This window comes from Marmota marmota, unplaced genomic scaffold (genome assembly GCF_001458135.2).
Source record: "Marmota marmota marmota unplaced genomic scaffold, marMar, whole genome shotgun sequence".
Lineage (NCBI taxonomy): Eukaryota > Metazoa > Chordata > Mammalia > Rodentia > Sciuridae > Marmota > Marmota marmota.
This window is the reverse complement of record NW_025999853.1, coordinates 11,583-20,069: the sequence shown is the minus strand read 5'-3', so window position 1 is coordinate 20,069 and position 8,487 is coordinate 11,583. Positions and strand designations below refer to the sequence as shown.

General features: G+C 52.8%; 1 protein-coding gene and 1 non-coding gene across 2 annotated transcripts in view; both read left to right on the top strand.

Moving 5' to 3' along the window:
- Positions 1 to 2,411: 2,411 nt before the first annotated feature.
- Positions 2,412 to 2,484, top strand: Trnaa-ugc. Its single transcript has one exon. It is a non-coding gene; the product is annotated as a tRNA-Ala (tRNA).
- A 1,529-nt stretch (positions 2,485 to 4,013) lies between these two features.
- The window catches only part of LOC107139648 (DNA dC->dU-editing enzyme APOBEC3-like), a 12,271-nt gene continuing 7,797 nt past the window's right edge, over positions 4,014 to 8,487 (top strand). The window contains exons 1-4 of the mRNA XM_048807897.1: positions 4,014 to 4,280; positions 5,229 to 5,385; positions 6,267 to 6,549; positions 6,714 to 6,826. Of these exons, the coding sequence (XP_048663854.1) occupies positions 4,150 to 4,280; positions 5,229 to 5,385; positions 6,267 to 6,549; positions 6,714 to 6,826 (684 nt within the window). The 5' untranslated portion in view covers positions 4,014 to 4,149. The remainder of the gene's footprint in view (positions 4,281 to 5,228; positions 5,386 to 6,266; positions 6,550 to 6,713; positions 6,827 to 8,487) is intronic.

Sequence of the window (8,487 nt, the reverse complement as noted above, 5' to 3'; positions counted from 1 at the left end):
CTGATCCAGGCCACCTCTTCAACATCTCCGTGGCCTCACCCCAGGGACACGGCCTGCAGTGGCTAGTGGCTGGATCTCCTGGCCAAAACTCCCACCCCAGTCAGTCCAGTCACTAGCCTTTTGGTGGCGTCTTTCTACTGGACGTTGTTGAGGGTGCCAGGTGCACTGCCCTCTGTGATGGTGGTTTTCACTTCCCGCCACAAATTCTGGAGCAGCTGGAAAGATTCCATATTCCATTCCATTTACGCAGATGTTCTAGAAACCAGGAGCCACCAACACTGACCCTGCGTGGGGAAGACCATTCTCAGACTCATCCTTAGAGAGTACGTTAAGCAGGTGACCAACCGCCATGCAGCCTCAGGCCTCAGACTCGGTGTCAATGTACAGGATGCAGAAATTACTCCAGAGGAAAGAAAATGACGAAGGCTTCCCAGATCCTTGCAGAACCAGCACCACCTTGACCCTAACAAGGGCAGAAACAGAATACATGAAAAAAAAAAAATCTAGGGGCTGGGGTCAGTTGGTAGAGGGCTGGCCTCGCATGCACAAGGCCCTGGGCTCGATCCCCAGCACCACCACCAAAAAAAAAATTATAACTAATTAGTGACGGTCATTGATGAGCAGCCCAGGAGCCACTGACGGGCCACCTGACTTGCCGGGGAATCAAATCTGAAGGTCCCCAGGGCTGGGGAGGCCCACACCCCCAACCTCAGAGTTCAGGTGAGTGGAAAGGGGCTGGGAAGCTGCACAGAGGAATCCTAAGGCCCGGCTCTGCGCCACCAAATGCATCGTGTCACCGTCTCCGAGTCTCTTCTTAAAGCCGAGGAATCATGTGCACAGTGGAGCCTGTTATGTCTGTGAGTTTGATAGAAATCACTGTGTGTGTGTGTGTATGTGTGTGTGTGTGTGTGTGACACAGCTGTGATCTCAGAGGCTCAGGAGGCTGAGGCAAGAGGATTGCAAGTTCAAAGCAGCCTCAACAGTTAGTGAGGCCCTGTCTCAAAATAAAGTATAGAAGGGCTGGGGATGTGATTAAGTGCTCATGGGTTCAACCCCTGGTACAGAAACGAAAGAGAGAAAGAGAGGAAGGGAGGGAGGAAGAAGTGAATGAGGAAGGAAAGAAAGAAAGAAAAAAGGGGTGGAAGAAAGAAAGGAGGGAAGGAAGAAAGAAAGAGATGGTCAACTTCATTAGCCATGGGGAGATGAACGTTGAAACCACAGTGTCACTGTAAACCCACCAGAGGTTTCAAATAGAAAAACAGTGATAGGGTCACATGCTGGGAAGGAGGTGAGGAAATTGGATCAACCATACATTGCTGGTGAGAATATAAAATGGTACATTTATTCTAGAAAATATTTCCATGGTGTCTTATAAAACTAAACACACACTAAACGTAAAGCCCAGCAATTACACTCTTGGGCACTTATCACAGAAAATGCAAATTCATCTTCACACAAAAACCTATACTCAAGGCCTAGCCTGGTGGCACACACCTATAATCCCAGCAATGGGGAGGCTGAAGCAGGAGGATCACAATTTCAAGGTCAGCCTCAGCAACTTAGCGAGGCCCTGAGCAACTTAGAGAGACTGTGTCTCAAAATAAAATAAAGGGCTGGCTCTGTCTCTGTGGTAACATGCCTCTGGGTTAAATGTCCAGAACCCCCTCCAAAAAAAAAAAACAAAACAGCATATCCATGCCATAAATACTATTCTGTACTAAAAAGAAGCAAATTATTGACACGACCCGTACAACACTTTGAATGGAACTATCACAAACGGTCACTTATGGATATATGTGTTCATGTTTTTCATATATATATATCATATCCTAGAAATGAAACTACACACACAAATTATTTTCCTTTCTTGGGCTGGGGATTGAACCCAGGTGCGCTACCACTAAAGTACATCTCCAGCCCTTTTTGTGTTTTATTCTAAGACAGGGTCAAAGTTACTGAGGGTCTTGCTAAGTTGCTGAGGTTAACCTGGAACTTGGGATTCTCCTGCCCCAGCCTCCTGAGTCACTAGGATTACAGACATGCATCCCCAAGTCCAGTGGGAAATTTGTGTTTTTTTTAAATAAGGTATTCTATTTTTTTATTTGTATTCTTGTATTCTAGTGAGGTCTAAGGTGAGGCACTTGTTTTTTTTTTGTTTGTTTGTTTTTTGTTTTTGGTACTGAGGATCGAACCCAAGTGTGCTTAATCACTGAGCCACATCCTCAGCCTTTTTTCACTTTTTATTTTGAGACAGGGTCTCACTAAGTTGCTTAGGGCCTTGCTAAGTTGCTAAGGCTGTCTTTGAACTCAAGATCCTCCTGCCTCAGCCTCCTGAGCTACTGGGATTACAGGCATGGGTCACTGCACCCTGATAGTGGAAAATGTTTTTAAACAACAAATTAATAGGGGCTGGAGATATAGCTCAGTCGGTAGAGTGTTTGCCTTGCATGCACAAGGCCCTGGGTTCGATCCCCAGCACCACCAAGAAACAAAACAAAAACTAACGGGGCTGGAGATGTATCTTGGGGGTAGAGCACATGTATAGCATGGGGGAGACCCCCTGGTTCAACCCCCAGCTGGATCATAACTGTTAGGTCTTCCGTTCTTTTAACATTCTAGGTGCTTTGCTAAATTCTTTACATAAACCAATCACATTTGACTTTCCCAATAACTATAAGATGCATATTATTTATGGCCTTTTAAAGATGAAGGATATTAGAGATTCAAAGACATTCAGTAAGTCACCCAAGGCCACACGGTAAGGAAGGGGCAGAGTTAGGATGTGCCTGGCTATAAAGCTGGTGCCTCCACCACAGTACCTCCCTGTCACCCACAGCTGGGTTCAGGGATGACTCCTGGGTCTGTGTTCTTCACTTCATTTTCTTATAAAATGTGTCTGCTTCTGATCAGTGGAAGTATGTATTTTCTACTGATGTCCTTATCCTGTGCCCGTTTGTTCTCCAAGGCAACAGAAACCCACCTTGAAAGTTCAACCCTAAGTTCTACCTTGTGGAGAGGTAGGATCGCCTTCCGCCAGGAGAGGGCGCTGTGGCACATCCTAACAGCCGTTCATCAGCCTTCCCCATGGGTTCTGCCTTCAGAGGAGCCCAGGGCCTGGCACAGAGCACACCTTCATCTGGGACAAAATCCAGTTGAAGGACATGATATTCAGAATGATTATTTGGAGGACACAATAGACCTTGATTCCTCCAAAGAATTCTAGGTTTTAGGCTGGGAAAGATGGTGCATGCCTTTAATCCCAGTGCTCAGGAAGCTGAGGCAGGAGGGTCTCAAGTTCAAAGCCAGCCTCAGCAATTTAGCGAGGCCCTAAGCAATTTAGAGACCCTGTCTCAAAAATAAATAAAAAGGCCTGGGGATGTGGCTCAGTGGTTAAGCACTCTAGGTTTTATCTGTGGATGGACTTAAACAATTAGAAAGAAAGCTGTGTGTATTGTATGCTCCTGTGTTTGTGTGGCATTTGTTGGCTCATACCTCCACCCTTGAGAGGTGGCAAGACTACTGTCTCTGATTTTGCAGGGAGAAGCAGCCTGGACTGTGGAGAAAGCCCACAGCATGAGATCGCCATTTCCAGCTCTGCCACCTGTAGCTACCTGATCCTGAGCTGTCAATCACCAGCTTGGAGTCTTTGTGCCCATCGGTCCCATTGGGGTTACTGGCTGGAAAGTTGGATGAGGAGACAGATGGGAAGATCCAAGCACAGAATCAGGAACCCAATCTGTGTCTGCCCTTCCCTGCTCCGGTGCAAGGACCGGACACAGGAGGCCCTGTCTGGAATCCACACTGTCCCTGCCCATCACCCTCCATTCCCCAGGCAGGTACAGCGCTGGGCTCTGGACCCGGATGAGAGAGACCCAGACTGTCCAGCCTGCAGGGGGGGCGTCTGCCCTGCTCCCTCTCCAGGGCCCACGCCCTCCTCCCGCTCTGGGATCAGTTACTTTCTCTTTCCCTTTGCGCTTCCTGTGGTCCTGCGGCTCCGAGGGGCCTGTCTTCATCAAGGGGCGGTGTCCTGCTCTGCCCAGCGGGGGAGCAGAGGGAAGGAGAGAAGGTGTCTGAGCCTGAGGCAGAAAACCCACCCTAGGCCCTCCCATTCCGGTGCCAAACCAGGAAGAAGGTGGGGCCGGCACTCAGATGGCCCTGGAGGTCACTCACAGATCGATCAGGGGGCTTCCAAGGCAAAGGCCCTGGAATCAGGAAATGGAGCCCCAGAACCGGAGACCCGGGGCCTGCCCAGGATGCCACAACCCAGCCCCAGACATCAGGTACCGCTGGCCCTTCTGCCCACCGGCCCCGTCTGCAGCACCTCCTGTCCTGGGGTCCCCCCCCCCCCCCCCCCCCCCNTCTCCTGGTCTCTCCCCCACCCAGGCCTGGGTTCTCTCTCTCCAGGCTCCTCCACAGCACCCCCGAGGGTCTTTGCCGGTTTGGAGGGGGCCCATGGCAGCTTCTGAAGGTGCCACCCTCCTCCCCCTCCCCCAGCCCCGTGGCCGTTTCTTTGCAGCTGTCTGAAAGTGCCCCCTGGCTGCCCCTCCTGCCCCGTGCGGGCAGCCTGGCTCCATGGTTTGCCAGTCTTGTCATCAATCAGAACCCAATGCAAACTCTGATTGAAGGAACCCGCAGTCGTGTTCTAAGCCCTTTGAGGAGTGTCTATTCTCTGTGCGGCTGTCAGCCTGAAGTCTTAGGAGAGGGAGGGGGAGGAGGGAGCTCTGAGACTGAAGGAGTCACCTCCACTGAGCCCAAGAGGGACTGCCCAGGGTCCCCAAGCACACCCACAACCACAGAGATGAGACCTCTTAGAGCTGGACCACCCAGATGACAGGAGGACACAAGAATGAAAGATGAGGAGAAATGTGCAGAACAGTAGCTTGTGCCCGAGACCTCAGGTGGTACCCTGATTAAAAAAAAAAAAACAGCATGCACAGTGTGAGTCAGGAATGAACGGAGGAGGAGGCGAGATGTTCAAAGCTCATATTTGGGGTGAGGGGGTTTGGTCTTTTTCTTTTGGGTTGGGGGTTGAGTGGGCAGGGTGGGGGGGCGTCCCACTGGAAGGATCAGAGCTGGGACCCTGGGTGGGTCCAACAGGCCCTCCATGGCAGAAGTTCTCAGAGCTGCAGAGGATTGGGGAGCACCTAGGGGGACCCAGGGAGCCGGCTCAGTGGACGGCAGCTTAGAGCAACTTGGGGTTCGCTGGGTGTCTCCTTTCTTGCCTCCAGAAACAAGATAAGTCGTTTATATCGAAAGACATTCCTCTTCCACTTCCGGAATCTTCGCTGGGCCCTGGGCCGGAACAACACCTTCCTGTGCTACCAGGTGGATAGAGAGGAGCGTGACTCAACTGTCCCCATTCACAGAGGGGTCTTTAAAACCCAGGTATCCGCCAGACTCCTCTCACATGGTAGACAGGAGCCACTCCAGTTGAGAACGCAGAAAAGATCAGTAAAAAGCCAGATGTTGGGACTCCCATCCTGTGACCTGATACACAATGGCATCTGACTCCCCCAGAGGCCTTCTTCAGAAGTCTACAGGCAAACCTTGTCCTGAGGCTCCGTGTGTCTAACAGTCCTGAGGAAAGGACATCTAGCAGGTTGGGGCCCTGAGCCCCCAGAGTCTTTTTTTTTAACATTTATTTTTTAATTGTAGGTGGACACAATACCTTTATTTTATTTATTTATGTGGTGCTGAGGATCGAACCAGGGCCTCGAGCATGCTAGCGCTGTTTCTCTGAGCCCCAACCCCAGCTCCCCAGCGTCTTATCTGGCCCTCATGTCTGTGGGGCTGCCGAGCCTGCTCCGCCACACCCCTGACCCCTGCACAGAGAGGACCTGTTACCACACACAGGGCGCTGTGCCTGCCCCTGCCTGCCCCCAGCCCGCTCAGAGCCCAGGCGCAAGGGCCTCCCTGGGCCCCCTCACGGCAGCCATGACCAGAACCGGCCATTGCTAGATCCAGTGCCACCCCTGCAGCCCCTACACAGAGCAGTCACATCCCCTCCCAGGGTCTCAAATTCAGATGAGTCACAAGTGCTTGGTAGGCACCTGTGGCCAGTGGCTCCTCCCCGTGGGGTGGTGCAGCTTGGTGCCCTCCCCCGACCTGGCCAGAGCAGGGCTAGACATGCTGGCCCAGGGCCACCTGGGAGCTGGGAGAGTGAATGGATTTAAAAGGGGAGAAGGGAGCGACGGAGAGAATGGATGAAATGCCACAGCCCCCGCCCGGCCACCCTCCACCGGGGCTTCCGCCTCCCCCACCCCCAGGTCTTCCTGGAGACCCGCCTGCATGCCGAGCTGTGCTTCCTCTACTGGCTGCACGACTACCCCCTGCAGTTCCCCGACCAGCACTTACAGATCACCTGGTTCATCTCCTGGAGTCCCTGCTCTGACTGTGCACAGCAGGTGGCCGCCTTCCTGGCCAGCCACTCCAACTTGAGCTTGACCATCTACGCCGCCCGCCTCTATTACTTCTGGAATCACTCATACCAAGAGGGGCTTCGCGCCCTGCAGCGGGAAGGAGCCAGGGTGGAAATCATGTCCCTCAGAGGTGAGGAGCAGAGGGTCAAGGTGGCCCGAGGAACCAGGATGAGGGTCAGGCCAGGCCAGGTCTCCAAAGCAGTGGGAGGGGACCCAGGGAGCTGGTGCTGGGGCAGCCTGGGGGTGGGGAGCAGGCTGCAGGGCTCTGACTTCCCCTCCTCTCCTCCCTCACAGAGTTTGAGCACTGTTGGGAGAACTTTGTGTACCCCTACGACGGACGGCCATTCCGGCCTTGGAAGAACCTGATTAGAAATTACCACTTCCAGGTCAAGAAGCTGCAGAAGATTCTCCCATGAGGAGCTTCCTTGTGCTACTTCCATGGCTGTTTCCCCGGCCTCCTCTGGCCCTCCCCTCTGGGGCTGCCTGGATGGCTCCCACCTCCTGCCTGCTTTCTCAAGAGCACCCTCCTGCATCCACAGGGCCCCTCCCCCATCAGGATGGTACCTGCCACAGGAACTTCTGACTCAGTGACAATGAAAATGAAACCAGGCCTGGTCTGGCCAGGTGCAGTGGGCCTGTAATCCCAGCGACTCTGAGGTAGAGGCTGAGGTAGGAGGATTGAGAGTTCAAAGGCAGCCTCAGCAATTTAGCAGGGCTCTGTCAAAAAATAAAAATTTAAAAAAATAAAATAAAAGGGTGGGGATGTGGCTTCGAGGTCAAGCGCCTCTGGGTTTAATTCCTGGTATAAAAAAATAAATAAAAGAAAGAAAAAGAGACAGAGCAGGCCAGGCTCTAACTGGGAAAAGGAGAGGGGCTTCAGCTCCAGAAGGAACAACATTGATGGAGAGAAAACTCAGGCTGGTTCCTGAGCAAAGGAAGGGACAGCCCTCGGGTGGAGAGCCCCGGTGGCCTGGGGGCTGCTATCCCACGGGGCCGTGAGTGTGGTAAACATTCTTAGGAATTTCTTACCTGTGGAAAATCTTGGTGGCATCAATGGGGGTGGGGGGATGTTAGTGGGACCGGAAGGGTGGAGTAAGGCCAGGGAACGGCTCTGTCCTTTTGTCCCTGATGGTCGCAACAACAGTCACTGAATGTGGTTCTTGGGCTGAATGTAAATGGATACGTGGGCGAGCGTGAAAACCGCCAGGTGGGACGGACCCCCTTCAAGGCTGACTTGATTTCTGGATAATAAGAAGCAGTCAACCAGCTACTTAGCCCCAGAATTTGCGCTCTCACTGTTTTGGAGGCTGGAAGCCCAAGACCAGCCAGCCTCCTTCTGAGCTCTCCCTGGCTTGAAATGGCCACTGCGGCCACTCCCCGCTGTATCCCCACGTACGTGGTCTTTCCTCCCATGCTGCCGGGCTCCCTGGGCGGGGCCCCTGAGGGCAGAATCATCGGTGGTACTGCCTGGCTGCTTCGCATGTCTGACTTGAAGATGTCCTCCTTTTTTTTTTTTTTAATATTTATTTTTTAGTTTTTGGCGGACACAACATCTTTGTTTGTATGTGGTGCTGAGGATCGAACCCGGGCCACACGCATGCCAGGCGAGCGCGCCACCGCTTGAGCCACATCCCCAGCCCCGAAGATGTCCTCCTTCCAAATTTGCTCCAAGGAGGGAGGCACAGAGGGGCACCCATCAGGTCACATGCTCCTTGATCACCACAGGCCCAGGCCAGGCTGTCTCATGCTCCTGGAGAAAAAGAGCTAGATAGAGCCCATTCTTGGAGACCCACAGGCCTCAGGTGGCCTGCTCCAACCCAGCATGGCCCCTCAGATAAATAAGAATGTTCTCAAGGGAAAGGCCAGAGAAGGCCTCCCCACCCCACTCCTTTGTTTTTGGTCTGGGGTAATTGAACTCAGGGACACTCAACCCCTGAGCTACACCCCCAGCCCTATTTTGTATTTTATTTAGAGACAGGGTCTCACTGAGTTGCTTAGTGCCTTGCTTTTGCTGAGGCTGGCTTTGAACTTGGGATCCTCCTGCCTAAACCTCCCAAGCTGCTGGGAT